At 36.9% G+C, this 17,392-nt stretch overlaps 1 protein-coding gene across 1 annotated transcript in view; it reads left to right on the plus strand.

The window, feature by feature from the left end:
- The window catches only part of LBR (lamin B receptor), a 30,045-nt gene extending 13,909 nt beyond the window's left edge, over positions 1 to 16,136 (plus strand). Inside the window, exons 4-14 of the mRNA XM_081336556.1 lie at positions 739 to 822; positions 3,459 to 3,636; positions 3,861 to 4,057; positions 5,197 to 5,251; positions 6,471 to 6,665; positions 6,808 to 6,911; positions 7,243 to 7,368; positions 12,441 to 12,609; positions 14,023 to 14,103; positions 14,219 to 14,341; positions 14,840 to 16,136. Of these exons, the coding sequence (XP_081192682.1) occupies positions 739 to 822; positions 3,459 to 3,636; positions 3,861 to 4,057; positions 5,197 to 5,251; positions 6,471 to 6,665; positions 6,808 to 6,911; positions 7,243 to 7,368; positions 12,441 to 12,609; positions 14,023 to 14,103; positions 14,219 to 14,341; positions 14,840 to 15,000 (1,473 nt within the window). The 3' untranslated portion in view covers positions 15,001 to 16,136. The remainder of the gene's footprint in view (positions 1 to 738; positions 823 to 3,458; positions 3,637 to 3,860; positions 4,058 to 5,196; positions 5,252 to 6,470; positions 6,666 to 6,807; positions 6,912 to 7,242; positions 7,369 to 12,440; positions 12,610 to 14,022; positions 14,104 to 14,218; positions 14,342 to 14,839) is intronic.
- The last annotated feature ends 1,256 nt before the right edge of the window (positions 16,137 to 17,392 follow it).

Raw genomic sequence — 17,392 nt, forward strand, 5'->3', positions numbered from 1 at the left:
GATCTTTAAAATTACATAATGCAGAGTATGTGCAATATCAGCAATCCAGGGCCCATGCCATTTAGAGAATTTCAGAGCATTCTGTTTCTCTCCAGACCAGGAGTCTTCAAACTTGGCCCTTTTATAATTTGCGGACTTCAATTCCCAGAATTCCTCAGCCAGCATGCTCCAGACCATGAGAGTGGTTTGAGGTTTCTGGAAGTACATCCTCAGAAGTGGAATTGGATCAAAGTGTTTTGGGCATATTTCTGATGAAATAGGCTTGATTCAAAGTCAGAACATTCACAGAATGCTTCAAATTGCTTCCAGTTTTGAGGATTTACTTGCAGACATTGCAGAACCATTTCCCCCTCCTCCCCCCGCCCAGGAAAAGCATCTTGGTATCTAAGACATTTTAAAACAAACTGTTAAAAGCTGTTATAGAAGATTTGGATTTAATGCTTCACCAATAAATTAAATGTTAATTTGTGTTTGTGCATGTTAGTAATGTTACCAATCAAAGGGTAATTGGATTTATTATTAGGGCATTTTTAATACTTTAATTTTTAGTACCAAAAAGAGCTTAAAATAAAATTGCTATATATGATTTAAATCTTTATTCATTGTCCATAAATCTGGTTTCTTTTCATGTCTATAATATTTATAATATATTTATAGAATATATATTTATAACTACAAAGTTTAATTGTAACTATTAATAAAATAATTTCTTTAAAATACCCTGTTTCTTCAATCCAGAGGCTGCATGAAAATAATACCAATCAGTATAATGGAGATCAAGATATCACAGAAGTGAATTATTCTACTCATACTACTTTAGAGGTATGAAATAACATTTGACAAAAATATGCAGTTTCAGTATTGTAAGGAACTTAATTAATTGCCTAAAGTTAATTTCTCTTCAGTTTTTTAGGGAAGAAGAGTATCCATTTTAAAATATTATGCAATAGGGAATGTAGATTTTTTTTCAAAAGCACAGATGCATTATTATTAAAAGATTCTGAACTTATTGCATGTATAACTTGCTAAGAGATAGATATGTGTGCTGTGTGTGTACATATGTATGTATGTATTTATTATATTTGTGTGCTCCCATCTTGCCTAGAAAGGACTCTGTGTGACTTACAAACATTAAAACTGGTAAACACTAAAGGGATAAAACAATAACAATAATGATTAATTTACAATTGAAATTTGGGGGAAGGGAACATGTAGTACATGGGGAGAGGTGGGGTCTTCTCTTAATCTGATAGTCCCCTCTAGCCTGATACTCTGGCAGAGGTAATTCTTCTGGCCCTTATGGAATTTTGGGAGGGGATCTCATCTTGAGGGGTATGATGTTCCAATGGGCAGGAGCCATGGCAAGAAGGGTTCTTCTGGACCCCACCAGCCTAAATTCCTTGACTGACAGGTTCTGCAACGTGCCCTTTCTGGTGGCAGGACGAGGTGGGCTAGGGCCCATGCCATGAAGGGCTTTAAAAGCAATAGCCAACACCTTGAATAGTACCCAGAAGCAAATTGGTAGCAGTGCAGCTCATGGAATAGTGATGTGATGTGGACACCCACCCACCCCCGGGCCTCAAGAACTAATCTTGCTGCCGCATTTTACACCAGTTTTAGCTTCCCTACACTCTTTTTTTTTATTGAAAAGTTTTAACATACAATTTTTCCCTTAAAAAAATCCCCCCTCCCCCACCCTTCTCCCTCCCCCCCTTCCTCTCCCCCCTCCCCCCCTCCCCCCCCGACTTCCCAGAGCTAAATACAAGGTATATATATAAAAAAACAATCATAAACAACCATATACTAACAACCATAAACTCTAAAATCTATCACTCTCTAGCTTATATAGGATAAAACAAACCTTAGTAATATAAATATATATAAAAAAAACTAATATAGAAAAAGAAACAAAGAAAGAAGACTTATTCAAATATAAAACTTCTTAACCCTATACTTATTCTAGATAAACTCAAGCCATTTTCTCCCTTCCATAATATAGCGTTCCTGCAAGTAATCTTTCAAATAGGCCGAAGTCTTTGCCATTTCAACCAGGTCGGAAACCTTTAAAGTCCACTCTTCTATGGTCGGCAGTTCCTCTTTCAGTACTAACCTATCAAAAGTCTTGCTGCCGTAATTAAATTCAACATCAACTTAGTATGTTCCACCAGACTTTTATCCAAAAAGCCTTAACCTTTTTACAAGTCCAGCATATATGAAAATATATTACGTCTTCATCACCGCACCTCCAACATTTAGGCTAATAATTCAAATACACACTTAGCTTTTTAAAATCTAAATACCATCTATAAAACATTTTGTAAAAATTCTCTCTTAGATTTCAAACTTGTATAAATTTTACATTCCTCACCCAAATCTTTTCCCACCTCCCACTACTTGGCTGTAAGTACGTTGTGAAAGTTCCATAGACTTCTGCTGATCTTGTTCTTTTATCTTTTTTGATCGTTTTAGAGCAGCACGCGTCACCCTCTGTTCTCTGGGATCATCCAAAGGTGTTATAACTTGATCTCCTCCAGCACCATTCTCCTCTGTCTGTCCATCTTCAGCCTCTTGATGTTCACCTTCTCCAGATCCCTTTGCAGCTTCCAGAAGTGTTAATGGGGTTGCTTTTAAAACATTATTGTAAAAATCACGCGCTTGCATCACAGTAACCAGACGGTACCTTTTACCTTCATGCATCACCATCAACCCAGCTGGGATCTCCCATCTGAACCTTATATCTCGTTGCTTGAGCTCTTGCACAAGAAATGTAAAATCCTTCCTTCTCCTTAAAATCTTTGGAGGAATTTCTTTTAGAACCAGAACTTCTTGATCAGCAATCACGACTTTAGTATCATAGGCAGCTTGTATAACTTCATCTCTAATTTCCCTTTTTACAAAATAAACCACCACATCTCTAGGCAACTTTCTCTGTCTAGCAATCCATGAGTTCACACGAAACACTTTATCCATGCCTCCTTTTATTTCAGATGCTGGCTGATTCAATACCACTTCGAGAGCCTCAGAAACCAGCTGCTTTAGATCTTCCTTAATATTCTCCTTTAAACCTCTGATTCTAATGGCAAACTGCATCTGGAAATATTGAGCAAGACTCAATTCTCTATCCATTTTGTCTCTTAAATCTTCATTCTCCAATACTTTTGCTTCTAATATGGCATTCTTTTGAGTCAAATCTTCCACTTTTTCATCCAAATCTTCCACACATTCAGCCTACACTCTTGAAGAGTAGGTCCATGTAGAGGGCATGAGATGACCAGGGCTTCAGTGGTCAGGGATTCCCGATCCAGGAAATGGACTATTGGAAATAATGGCTATAGATAGCCAACGACAAAAACTAATGAGGGCTTTGAGAGCAATAATACTTGACCTGAGGAAGGTTTTTTAGTATGTATTAATGGATGACAGCAGTCTGTTTTTCTCCCTATGCTGTTCGTCTGTAGCAGCAAAGAATTGAGTCTGAGCGAAGAAGAGAACGCATTCTGGAACGATATAATTTGCATCTTAGAAAGGAGAAGAGAAGAGAGGAGATATATGAAGAAGAGAAAAATTTTGAAACACCAGAAAGTATTGGAAAAGTATGCCGGAAGACAAAAGAACTGGTATTTGGAGGAAAAATCGGTATGCTAGCTTTGAAAGTCATAAATTATAGTTGCACAATAGTCTGGAGCCTTTGATGCCCAACTGAAGTTTTAAACTTTCCCTTCACATCAATAGAGAAAATGATTTTGAACGTAAGAGTTTCTGGATACAGCTATTGTTTTAGTTGAAATCAGTTATCTTTCTTGCTGAAAAGCTTCCTTGGAACTGAATTGATTCTAATAATCGTATAACCTTTTTTTTAGGTGCTTTCTTTATGATATTTCTTCTGCCTGGAACTGTGTTCTACCTGTTGTTAATGTGCTCACAGAAAGACCCCAGTCTTCTGAATTTTCCTCCTCCACTACCAGCTTTCCAAAATTTATGGGAGACGAGAGTTTTTGGTGTCTTTCTTCTTTGGTTCTTTCTCCAAGCCTTATTTTTCTTACTGCCAATAGGAAAGGTAAAACTTCTAGAAGTAGGAATTTAATTTTTTAAAATCTAATTTATAAAACAGCATTCTAACTTCATAATTCTAAACTAGCATTTTTAAAAATCCTGTTTTATGTAGTATAAATGTTATTGCAACTCTCCCGTTATAAAATGGTTACATGAGATGAAGAGAAGGGCTAATGTCTCAATTTCCAGTGGTATATTTTGGTAGGGAGTTCTTGTTTTAATTTTGTGTTTCTTTTTTAATGAGCACTTTATATATTGCTTTTGTTACACATCTTCCTCCAGGGTAATGATTGCTCTTGTGATATATTGAATAGAATTCTACAAATCATCCAATATATAGAATGGGCCTGTCAGGGATTTTGAACTAGCTGAAAGAAAGGGGAGTTGGCAAAGGTAGCTTTTATGCTTTTCCAGAAAATTCTGGTTGGTATTCTATTTGGGGACACTCCTGTAGAATAAAACTTCTAGATTCAAGGGATTGGATGCTAAACAAAATGCCATTCTTCCTTCAAATAATACATTGTGATGGATACAGTAGTTCTAATCTTTTTCCAGATGGTTTTTATGACCGAGTGGAAAGATCTAGTGCAGGTAGTGCTTGACTTACAACATTTGTTTAGGAACTGTTCAAAGGTACAACAGCACTGAAAAAGTGATTTGTGATCTTTTTTCACAAATACGCTCATTGCAGCATCCCCATGGTCACATGATCAAAATTCAGGTGCTTGGCAACTGACATGACAGTTGCACTGCCCCAGGGTAATGTGATCACCGTCTGTAATCTTCCCAGCCAACTTCTGATAGCAAAGTCAGTGTGGAAAGCCAGATTTGTTTAATAACTGCAAGGTTAATTTAACGACTGCAGTGATTTGTTAAATGTAGCAAAAATGGTTGTAAAATGAGGCACAACTCACTTAACTGCCTTAGCAATAAAAATTGTGCTCATAAGTTGAGGAGGATGTATTTTTTGTTTTACTCCCTCATACTGGTGAAAGCAAGGATTTCCTAGTACTGTTCAGAGTTCTGCTTCTTATATCTCAGGTGGGGGAGTGAGGAGGTGTTAAAAATATTATTATTTCTTTTACTATTACACCATCTATGAAAATGTGAATATTTTAGGTGAAAATATCTTTTTCTTTTCAGATTGTAGAAGGGGTACCACTTTGGAATGGAACTAGCCTGGAGTATAGAATAAATGGTAAATACATATTTACAGTTAATGCTTTTTAGTTAATTTGTTCATCTGAAAAGATGCTATCAGAATATCTTAACAGAATATTCCCATGTTTTACTACTCATATCTAAAATCATCTTCAGTTTTGTTCTGAGTTTTCTCCCATGCTGAGGTATAACAAATAGTTATTCAGGGATGAGCCTTTTCAGTTATAACCTCTCAATTCTGAAATGATATCCCTGATGTATGGCCATCTTTGTTGCTTTTTGATGGCAGGCAGGTATGTTTTTAATCTTCCATTTATTTTAATTCATCAATGAATAAATTACATGTCACTGTTAAAAAGTTAACTATTGTGGCTATTGGCACTTGCACAACGTCTGCTCAGCAACTTTAACATTGATTCCCAATGGAGAGCCAAATGACTTGCTGAATGTCCAGACTTAGGAGGACATATAAATAGCCCCACACAAAAGGTGCCAGGCTTTGAACTACCACGCCAGTAATGGACAATCCTGAATAGAATTTGCACATCACATGTTCTCTCTTCCAGGGCTCAGTGGGGCACAGTATCCTCTCCTCAGTGTGATTGCGGGGTCCCAGGTCAAACTGTAGAGCATATCATGACTGGCTGTAAGAGTGATACAGGTCCAGGGTCTGATTTTTCTCATATAAACAATGCTGCACTTAAATTGGTTAGACGGCCTTAATATTGGTATCTGAATATATATTTGATTGCACTTTTTAAAATCTAGGTGAAATGTTAATATGTATTGCAAGTCCACATATGATATGCCATATGCTAAATAAATAGATAAATTGTGGCTATTGATTTTATTATTTATAACATTATTTTCTGATATTAGTGAGCTATAACATAAAATCTAATTTAAAAGATGGTACTCAAACTGTAATTAATTTTTAAAAATATTTTATTTATTTCTTACAACTGCAGAATAAACAATCTGTATTCAGTCACAGAGGGGATAGTAATATGTATTAGTGGTGGTGGGAGTTTCTGGTAGGCTGGAATACATCCTGCCATGATAATCTTTTGTTTGATTTAAGTGAGAAGTGGTCGGGTGATGGACTGCATACAGTCCCAAGCAGATTTTGGAAATGATCTGATTCCCCCACATCAAAATTGCAGTAGAAAATTTGGTGCCAAGCTACTAGATCATAGTACCTGTCGTACTTTTTTTGAAAATGTGTTTCTCATTTGTTATTTCTTTTCTATTTTAAGGAATCTACGCTTTTATCCTAACAGCTATAGCTGTGGGAATTTCTCTGCATTTTGAAATGGAGCTTTATTATTTATATGACCACTTCCTGCAATTTGCTATCTGTGCTACAATTTTTAGTTTATTGTTGAGCATTTATCTCTATGCCCATTCTCTGAAAGCACCTGAGCAAGAATTATCCCCTGGAGGAAATTCTGGTAAGTGAAAATTATATTGGAAAATAATATTTCAGGATACAATAACCCCAATTATTTATGTTATTCCTCTGTTGTTTTATAATCTATTATGGGACTATTGGTAGAAAATTCATAGGAACCATACATATGTTCTTATTTGTAGGGAATATCTTTTATGATTTTTTTATGGGACATGAATTAAATCCTCGCATTGGAAATTTTGATTTGAAATACTTCTGTGAATTACGACCAGGGCTAATTGGTTGGGTGAGTATTAAAATCTCTTGTTGCACATTCTGCAATAATAAGTAAAATAAATAATGAGATAAGGAAGAAATGGCAAAATCAGTGGAAAATATATTATCACGGCAGCATTATAGCTGCAACAAAGATAAAAATGTATGATTTTGGAAGTTATTTAGAAGTTTTTCTAGATAAGCTAATTGCAAATGGACATGTAATACATAATATTGTTCTGAAGAGGAGGATGCCATTTGAAATATTTTATTCAGTTTAGATTATACAATATTGGCTGAATTAGATCATTGTAGACATTTAAGCATAAAAATGGGTAACATGCAATTTAATTTTTCCAAAGGCTGTTATTAACTTGGCCATGCTTTTCACTGAAATGAAAGTGCAAGATCGGAACATGCCCTCTCTGTCAATGATCCTTGTTAATTGTTTCCAGCTCCTGTATGTGGTGGATGCCCTTTGGAATGAGGTAACTAGCAATTGATAGTTCTTCAATGAATTACTGTTAATTTTTAAAAACTGTAGTTATAAGGTTTATATATCTTTCCTCCAAAAACCCAAGATGATACACAAGCTTGTAAAGTAGATAGTGATTAATGTAGAATCTTTCAGCAAACTTCCATAGGTGAACATGGGGTTCAATTTCATCTTCCTTATTTTGGTCCAACCATTTAACTGCTACTCCATACAATCTAACAGAGAAGAGAAGGGTAATAATTTCTTCTTCCTTCTATAACCTGATTCATAATCTATTCCATAATACCCCAACTCCCACAAATGGATTTGAAGGCTATAAGGAAGTAAAAAATTAGTGAAAACCTGATGTGACACTGAGTTTTACTATAATTTAAAACTTGAATAATTAGCATGCACTGATCCATATTTTGCATATTTGCTGTTCTTTTCAGAGCTTTTCAGAGCTTCATTTTTAACTAGATGAATCAAATTGGGCAAAATCTTTGGGGAAGGTGGCCAAATATCCAGAAAAAAGTGATGAATATATTCACGTTTTAGGAAATCAGTTTAAAATTTATGTTAGACCTATGCAATGCATTCAGAGAAAATATTTCACAAGCCAGAGCACATATGGCACCTCGGAGACAATATGCAGCCCTTCATTGTTCCATTACTAGTTCCTATAGGAGTTCTAGAGTTCCTCCAGAAGTTGTGAATGCTCCAGCACTGGACATTTTAAGAAGAGCCTGGACAACTATTTATCTAAAATGGTATAGGGTGTTGTGATTTAGTGTCAGCCTGTGGTACTGGCAGCGGAGTCTGATGATTCTGAAGAGGAGAGGAGGAGGGGTTTGGAGAGCCTGTGGTGTCAAAGGGAGGTTCTGATGCACTGCAGGACTCTCAGCCTGGCCCCTTCTATCATGTTCCTCATCAGACTCAGCCGTGTGAGCACGAGGTATTGGACGTAGATGATTCACAGCTGGATCTATTCAGGGACGTTAGGAGCAGGAGGCAATCCAGCAGAGTAGAACAGAGAAAGGCAATGAGGCAACTCAGTGAGAGGAGGAGAAGGCAATGAGAAGCCACGCCTTGGGACTGCTGATAAAAGGGGAAGGTGTGGGAGGTGCTGGTTGCTGAAGGCAACCGTTTGAAGATCTTCTGCTAGAGTCCTGGTCTGTTATTCCTGTTTAACTCTTGTTTGAACTTTTGGTTTAACTCTTGTTTGAACTTTTGAATTCTTTGTAAATAAATTTGTTTGGTTTTTTTCCAGCCTGTTGACTATAAAAAAGGATTGTCCCTGACATTCAAACAGGGCCGGTCGTAGGCTGGAACAGAACATAGGGTTTCCTGCCTGAGCAAAGGGTTGGACTAGAACAGGGCTTTTCAACCGGTGGTACACGTACCACCTGTGGTACTTTGGCACCTGACAAGTGTTATGCGACCATCCTAGACAAGTTAGCAGGGGAGAGGAATGAGTTGAAGTGGCGGCAGCACTGCACAAGCCTAAGGGAGTGACAGCTGGAGCTGCAGGGCTGTCAGGGCTCAGCAGAAGCACCAGGATCGGCGCATGCAGCTACAGCTGATCAGCGCTTCTGCAGGGCCAAGGGGCTGGACAGGAGCCCAGGATCAGTATGCACTTTTGCAGGGGTGAGTCAGAAGCCCCAGGATCAGTGCTTCTGGTGCATATGGAGGAGAAAATGGGGGGGGGGAGAGAAGAGGCTATAAAAGGAGAAGGTTTTGGCGGGAGAGGGAGAGGAAAGAGAGATGGAGAAGCAGAGAAATGCAGCCTTGAGAGGAATCAGCTGGAGGTGCACAGAAGAGAAAAGGGGGGAGAGAAGAGAAGATATAAAAGGGAAGAGAAGAGAGGATACAAAAGAAGGAGGGGAGAGAAAGGTTACAAAAGAAGGGGGGAGAGAAGAGAGGATATAAAAGAAGGGAAGAGAAGATATAAGAAGGAGGGGAGAGAAAGGATATAAAAAGGGGAGAGAAGAGAGGATATAAAAGGGAGGAGAGAAGAGGGGGTATAAAAGGAGGAGTGAATCTGGTTTCTCCATTGACTTTGTCAGAAGGTTGCAAAAGGGGATCACATGATCCTGGGACACTGACCATCATAAATATGAATCAGTTGCTAAGCATCCAAATGTAGATTGACCCTGGGGATGCTGCAGTGGTCTTAAGTGTGAAAAATGGTAATGTCGCTTTTTTCAGTGTCGTAGTAACTTTGTACAGTGACTAAGCGAACTGTTGTAAGTTGAGGACTTCCTGTATTTTATCACTTTTTTCCCTTTTTTTAGTCATCACATTTTTGACACCTTGCTAGGTGACTGTTGGGACTCGAATATTGCCATATCCTAAAAGTGGTACAATCTGAAAAGGTTGAAAAGCCCTGAACTAGAAGACCTCCAAGGTCCCTTCCAACTCTCTAGTTGCTGGTGTTGTTGTTATTGAGATTGCATTGCTGAAATTCATAGGCAAGTGAATCATAATGGCAGGGTTTTTGTTTTAGGGAGGGAAAGTTTAGTTTCAGTTTGGAATTGTTTTTGTTTTTAAACGGGTTTGAATGAGAGCACAAGCCTTTATGAGTTAATCCAGAGGTCACCAACCTTTTCATTCTGGTAGCCCGGAGGAAAAGGAAGCAGCTGGGAAATTTGTACAAGTGTGTGGACGTGCGTACGGAAACAGGGCTGTTCACACCTGCACAGCGCTAGCAGCCCCGTTTGGGTAGGCATGCAGGTGTTAGCCACTGCTGCTAGGCCCGCACACATGCATAAATAGACCCCCTTTGTGAGGCACGCAGTGCTAGCTGCTGCCGCTAGCCTCACACACATGCATAAACAGGCTGCGCAAACCACATGGCACTAGCAGCCCTGTTTGTGTAGGTGTGCAGGCACTAGCCATCACTACCCTCGCACACATGTACAAACGGGGCCATGGCGCAAGTGGGAGTGAGTGTGCGCACACATGCGTGCACTGACCAGCCTGTCCTCCGGCCTGGTGGCCAGTAGGCTATGACCCAGTAATGGGCCGCAGCCCATAGGTTGGGGACCCCTGAATTAATCCATTGCCTGAATGACTACAGACCTGTTGCATTAACGTCTGTAGTCATGAAATGCTTTGAAAGACATGCCTCCTACTGGATTTCAACAAACATCAGTTTGCCTACAGGGGGAACAGGTCGACAGACGATGCCATAGCTACTGCTTTACACTCTGTAGCAAGTCATCTTGAGAAACCTGGAAGCTATGTCAGGATGCTTTTTGTTGATTACAGCTCGGCTTTCAACACCATTTTGCTGAGCACTCTCATTGAAAAGCTGACTGACTTGAAATTTTCCCCCTCCATCTGCGAATGGATTCCAGACTTTCTCAGGGACCGGTTACAAACAGTGAGGGTCGGGTCTGTTTTATCCATCCCCCTGAAGCTTTGCACCGTCTTGCCACAGGGCTGCGTGCTTAGCCCATACCTATACTCATTGTACACATATGATTGTGTATCATCCGACCCATCTACTGTGATAATTAAGTTCGCAGATGATACCACCGTAGTGGGTCTTATTACAGGTGGGGATGAGACAGCATACAGGGGGGAAGTACAAAAACTATCCATATGGTGTTTCAACAACAACTTGCACCTGAACATCGGCAAGATGAAAGAGATGGTGCTAGACTTCCGGAGAAAAAAAGAGGAACCTGCCCCACTTTACATCGGGGGGTGCTGTGTGGAGAGAGTTTCCTCCTTTAGATTTCTGGGAGTCTACCTCTGTGAAGATCTTACCTAGAAAGTTAATACAGCCCAGGTGGCCAGAAAGGCCCAACAGAGAGTCCACTTCCTCAGGGTCTTGCGGAAGGACAGGGTAGAACAACGGCTAATGACCCTCTTTTACCGGTCTACTATAGAGAGCGTCTTCTCGTACTGTATTGTGGTTTGGTATGCTGGTCTGACAGCCACGGATAGGAAAGTATTACAGAGGGTAGTGAGCACAACACAAGACATTGTGGGCTGTCCCCTGACACCACTGGATGACATCGCCAGGGCTCGCTGCCTTGGAAGAGTGAGGAAAATTCTCAGGGATGACTCGCACCCTGGTCGCTATCTCTTTACTCTCCTACCATCGGGTAGGAGATATAGGAGTATAGCCAGCTGTACCAACAGGCTGAAGAACAGCTTTTATCCATGGGCTGTTAGGCTCTTGAACGGGAAATAATTTTATAAACTTTATGTATGATTGACTTGCGAGGCCGTTGTGTTGTGTAATTAGCTCACATGGTGTAATAAGATGGAGGGTTTGTTGTCACTGTGAGTTGGGGTGGGGGCACGAGGAGGCTCAACCAATCACAATGTATACATGGTTGTACTTTGACAATAAAGGTTCATTCATTCATTTCCGTTCCCACACTGACATATGCACACTGATGCCCAAACCAGGAAGAATGGCTGAATTTCAATAGCATCATTTTGGAATCACATTTGTGAAAACATTGATGGGAGTAAGAGTTTATGGCTTCTAAGAAATGAATGTTTACCATTCTTCCTTTTATCTCCTTCATAACCCAGAACGATTTGAAAAGGGACATTTTCTCCTCTACCCTTTTGGAGACTTGCCTTCATCATTAGAAAGCTATCCAATTGCTGATTTTGTTGAGGAAATTTAAAAACTACTTTCCACACATCTCAAAAATAATCTAAACTTACTGAAAGATCTGTTTCATTGCTAATTAGCCCAATTTTGTCTGAAATTTCTATACTAAGTCCTCTGAGTACACTATTAGAATAAGTTGATTCTACAAGAAAAGGCTATAATATTTTATCTTCTAAAAATTACTTGATCAAAATGTTATTTTGCCTTAGACACATAAATTGTAGAAGACAGAGTTATTTTGTAGAGCATAATCTACTAAACGAAATTTATAAATGTATTTAGAGAAGTGTGAACTCAGAATTCATCAGCAATAAAAGGTATCCTTGCAAAAGGTGTTGTGTAATGGGGCATGCATTTAAAGAAGCAAAGATGGTAATAATTTAGCTGTTTTAAAAGTTTCTTATTTAACTACTAATTAATTGAATATTCTTTTGTTAATATTTTAGGAAGCAATTTTAACAACAATGGACATCACAAATGAAGGGTTTGGATTCATGCTAGCATTTGGAGACTTAGTGTGGGTTCCCTTTCTCTACAGTTTACAAGCATTCTATTTAGTGAATCATCCAAATGAGATTTCATGGCCTGCAGCTTCTGCAATTGTGACTCTAAATAGTAAGTTATGACATAATGATAGGAATACATTATTTTGCATTACTGCATAGTGCAGCACAAAAGATTTCAGCTGAAGATTTCCCCCCATTCAGTACTGAGCAGGAAATGGAATAATCATAATAATACTGTACAATCAAATGGTCAACAAGAGATGAGATAATATGAGCTTGAGAGAATTGTGAACTTGCAGATGATTATGTATCCAAATTCTATCTCAGTTGTCAATTATTATGAAAGTTATAATCCAACAATAATAAAAGTCCACCCTTGATTTTTTTCTAAATTCTGTGATTACAATATTCATATTTTTAAGGATTGTTTAGACTGATAGTGAAATACTATCACTAGTAGTATAACATTTGTCATAATAATTAGCTTGGAAGTATACTCAATCCTAAAATGGGAATATAATTGACATAGTACAATAAAATATGTAGAAAGATTCAAGTATCCCATTATTCAGATTTTAACTTATATTTTAATACTTTTTTCATTCCCTTCATCTTTTATGGTGTAAAATTGCAATAGAAATTTTCACTTCCTGCAGCTCCCATTATCCTCCAAATATTTCTCAACAAATCCCAAAGATGCTTTTTTACGAGGCAATTAGACTTTCTTGTTTTTCTTTGAAGACATTTCGCTTCTCATCCAAGAAACTTCTTGGAACTGTTGAAAGTACTGTGTGGTAGACTGAAGATAGAACAGCCCTCTCTCAATAGAGGGGGGAGGGATATGACATCATCTGTCTCCAGTCTACAACACAATCCTTTCAACGGTTCCAAGAAGGCTCCACACCCATTTGCCCTACTCAGGTGACCCTGATGACACAGATAAACCTCCAAGTGGCCTCAGTGACTCTCTAAAAGAATGCAAATGACCAGCTGCCTGCGGGGAATATAAATCCTTCCATTCCCCACCATCCAGTCAGAGTTGAAGAAGTTTCTTGGATGAGAAGTGAAACGTCTTCAAAGAAAAACAAGAAAGTCCAGTTGCCTCATGAAAAAGCATCTTTGGGACAACTATGTCTGGATGACTGAGAATCTCCATAGACATATCTCAACAAGGAAAGGGAAGAGATGGGGAGGGAAGGGAAGGGAAAGGAAAAAGGAAAGGAAGGGAAAAGGAAGAAGGGAAGGGAAGAAAACACAACAAAGGGGGATCAGCTGTATGGAAACCCAATATGGATTACATCATTTGCATAAGTTAAGAAATGTGCATGTGTTACCTGCTAGGGTATGGTGTAGGACATTGATGTGTTAGTAATAGAGTCTTGGTTTGCTAAAGACTGAATTTAGTGATAATAGAATTGAAAAATACGTGCATCCATATAAATGTTACCCTTATCATTATTATTGTTGTGAAATGATAAAATAATTTTTCTGTGTTATAATCGGTACTCTTTTTCCCCCCAAGTTGTTGGGTATTACATTTTTCGTGCTGCCAACACACAAAAGAATTTATTTAGAAGAAATCCAAAGGATTCGAAACTTGCTCGTAAGTAATGTTTAGACCTACTAATTTCGTATCAGTACTCCACATACTATTTATACCTAGAAATATTTTCTACTGCATTCTATTATATACATATACATATATGTCTATTATACAGATTTGAATGTTATTCCTACTGCAACGGGAAAAAATCTCCTTGTATCTGGCTGGTGGGGCTTTGTGCGTCATCCTAATTATTTAGGTGATATCATTATGGCCCTGGCTTGGTCTCTACCTTGTGGTAAGTTAATAAAGTAATTTTACCTTACACTTTTCCTGTTTCTTTTGTATGTCTATTTTGTTGGTAGAGTGGTAGTTACTGACTGTAATACACATTTCTCACTGCCAGAGATTTATATATAATAAAATGCTTGAAAGTAAAAGAATTTTCACAGAAGGAGAATATAATTGAAAAATAACAAGATATACCATAGACAATGTTGTGATCGTCTTTCATGGCAGTATTCCTTTGCTATATTTTTATTAAATGTAATACCAAGATAAAAATATACATTTTTGAATACATTTGTAATGATTCAAAGCTTCAATAATTTTCTTAAAAAATTAATAAAACCAACATTAATAATTTATACTTAATTATTTAATTAACTAGCTTTTAATTAAAATTACAATTAAAATATTTAAATATTTATACACACACACACACACACACACATAATGACTGTATGACTGATGGACTGAGGAAAAAGTAATGACACTTTCTCTATATTTTTTATAGGATTCAATCATATTTTACCATTTTTCTATGTCATATATTTTACTGGTTTGCTTATTCACCGAGAAGCCCGTGATGAACATCAGTCTAAGAAAAAGTATGGTTTGGCATGGGAAAAATACTGCCAACGTGTACCATACCGCATATTTCCATACATCTATTGAGCGACATCCTGATACAAGATACAGAATTTTGGCAATGAAACCTTTGGTGTAGACATCATACCTCCTACCTTGGCACTTGGAATATATAATAATTGTACTGGATGTTCTTAAAAATACATTTCTTTTACCAGCCATCTGATTGATGAAGCCTTATAACTTTTTAACCACTTGCAATTTTAAGTGACATATTTTTTTATTAAGAAACATTAAACTAGTTGTATAATGCATGAAAAGTATTAAGTAATTTGTATGCTTTATGGTTATCTGATGAGTAATATTCATTTTGTGTCCTGTAAGAAAGAAAACCAAATTTGGGACTTAATTGCCAACATTTTCTTTCCCTATAATTTTATTTTTCATTTTTAGCCACTCATAGACTGAGGGGTACCTTGGTCAAACAAACATCCTATAAAAAATTAAAAGCATACTAAGATCCAGTGGAAAGCGACTTTTACTATGTTCGTGCTTCCTAATTATATTTGTTCTCACTCAAAACTGATTCCCTCAAGGCAGAAAGATAGAGTTTAGAGTTATAATAAATGACTCTTCTGCCTGATAAAAACAGGCTCCCATTTAAGTTCTAAACAACATATATGTGGATTTTTTTTAGTTGAGTATTGTTGTACACAGTACAGTTGTAAGGGGATATATAAAATGTCCCATAAGCTCTCATGGAATTTCTCAGGTTTGAAAATATTAGTTATAAAAACATTAGAGCTTTATTTAGTGGTAATAAAAAGTAGTGCAAGATGTGAAATGTACAAACTGAAAAAAGTAATTTTTCCAATGAACTCTTGCTTTACACTGCAGCTTTCCTTTATAACATTGAGTTTGTTTTATAATATTTGGCTGTAAAATGGAATTGTTTTTCAAAGTTTTAATTTTTTTTAATTATACCCATTTGCATATTTTTGAAAAAATGTAAAGTATTGTATTATTGTGAAACATCAAGAGCTGATGACTTCATTTAAATATGGTGATGCATTATGAAAAAAAAGAAAACTTCAAAATTTACAACTTGGCATTACTACCTCAAAGTAGGTTATTTTGCCCTTTTATATTGTTACATATAAAAAAATGCCAATACTTCAAAATGCTTTTTAAATTAGCTTTTTAATAAAAAGTGGAAATTAAAATCAACTATATATGCACTAATGCATTTTTTATATTTTTGTATTCATATCTTTTACCTATAGCTATGGAGTTTTACTAATTCATAGCTAGTCATTATTGAAATGGCTGTAATTGACAAAACAATTGCTATTTTAATATATAAAGTTTGAAGCAGAGGTATTGAAATATTTTTTTTCAAACCTTGAATTTCATAATTCAGGTAGAAAAAGCACTCATTTAATATCTGTAAAGCACATATTTTGTATATATATGTAGCATATTCTTTATAACATTTGCTTTTAGTTTTAATATAGCTTATATTATTTTCAAAATATTGTGTAGTAATAATTATTGTGAAATATACAATATAGCAGAATCTCTTTTCTTCCTCTTCCCTCTACTATCTACTAGCTTTTGCTGGGCATTGCGTGCCTTTATGAAAAATGTGAAATAGTTTTGAAATAGAATGACCCTATCACATTTGAGTAGCATTTGGTAATCTTTATTCCTTATATATTCATAAGGGCTGTTTTAGTTCTGAACAAAACCATTTTTAAATTAGTTCTGTGCGCCTCTGGTGTCTAGTCATGCCGACCACATGACCACGGAGACGTCCTCAGACAAGCGCTGGCTCATTGGCTTTGAAACGGAGATGAGCACCGGCCCCTAGAGTTGGAAACGACTAGCATGCATGTGCGGGAGAACCTTTACCTTTACCTTTACCTATAGTAATTAAATAGTAATTAAATTTTAATTGTGTGATGATTATGGTCCCACCCCTAAACACTCTCCAAAACTTTTGAATTTTACATCTTTCTGTTGGCCAGATTGATGAAGGCTCTGGCCCTGAACACTTAACAAGGCTGGTTATCTATGAGCAATAGGTAGTATACACAGTCCATGATTTTCAGGTATTCTACACAAACTTTATGAAGGAAAGCTTTTTAAAGGTAAATATATTGCCCCAGGAATATAGTTCCAATTAAAATAAACATCAGTTTGTCATGATTATTTTTTCCTTTTACATCTAGAATGTACTTAGCTTTCACTTCATAAAAAATAACTTGCATAATTAAAAATTAGTCCAAAAATTGTTTGGTGCAAGAGACTTCTAATATTTATTTGTTAATTAAATCAATGATTACTGTTCTTTTTTATCAAATACTTTTAACAGAAACTAAATTATGGCCAAGATTGGTTATATTCATGCTGGCTTGATATTCTCCTTTCATACTCTTCATTGAAATTCATTAAGAATGTATTCCTTGTGCTCTTTCCT

Source organism: Vipera berus, assembly GCF_964194415.1.
Source record: "Vipera berus genome assembly, chromosome: 1".
In the NCBI taxonomy this organism is placed as follows: Eukaryota; Metazoa; Chordata; class Lepidosauria; order Squamata; family Viperidae; genus Vipera; species Vipera berus.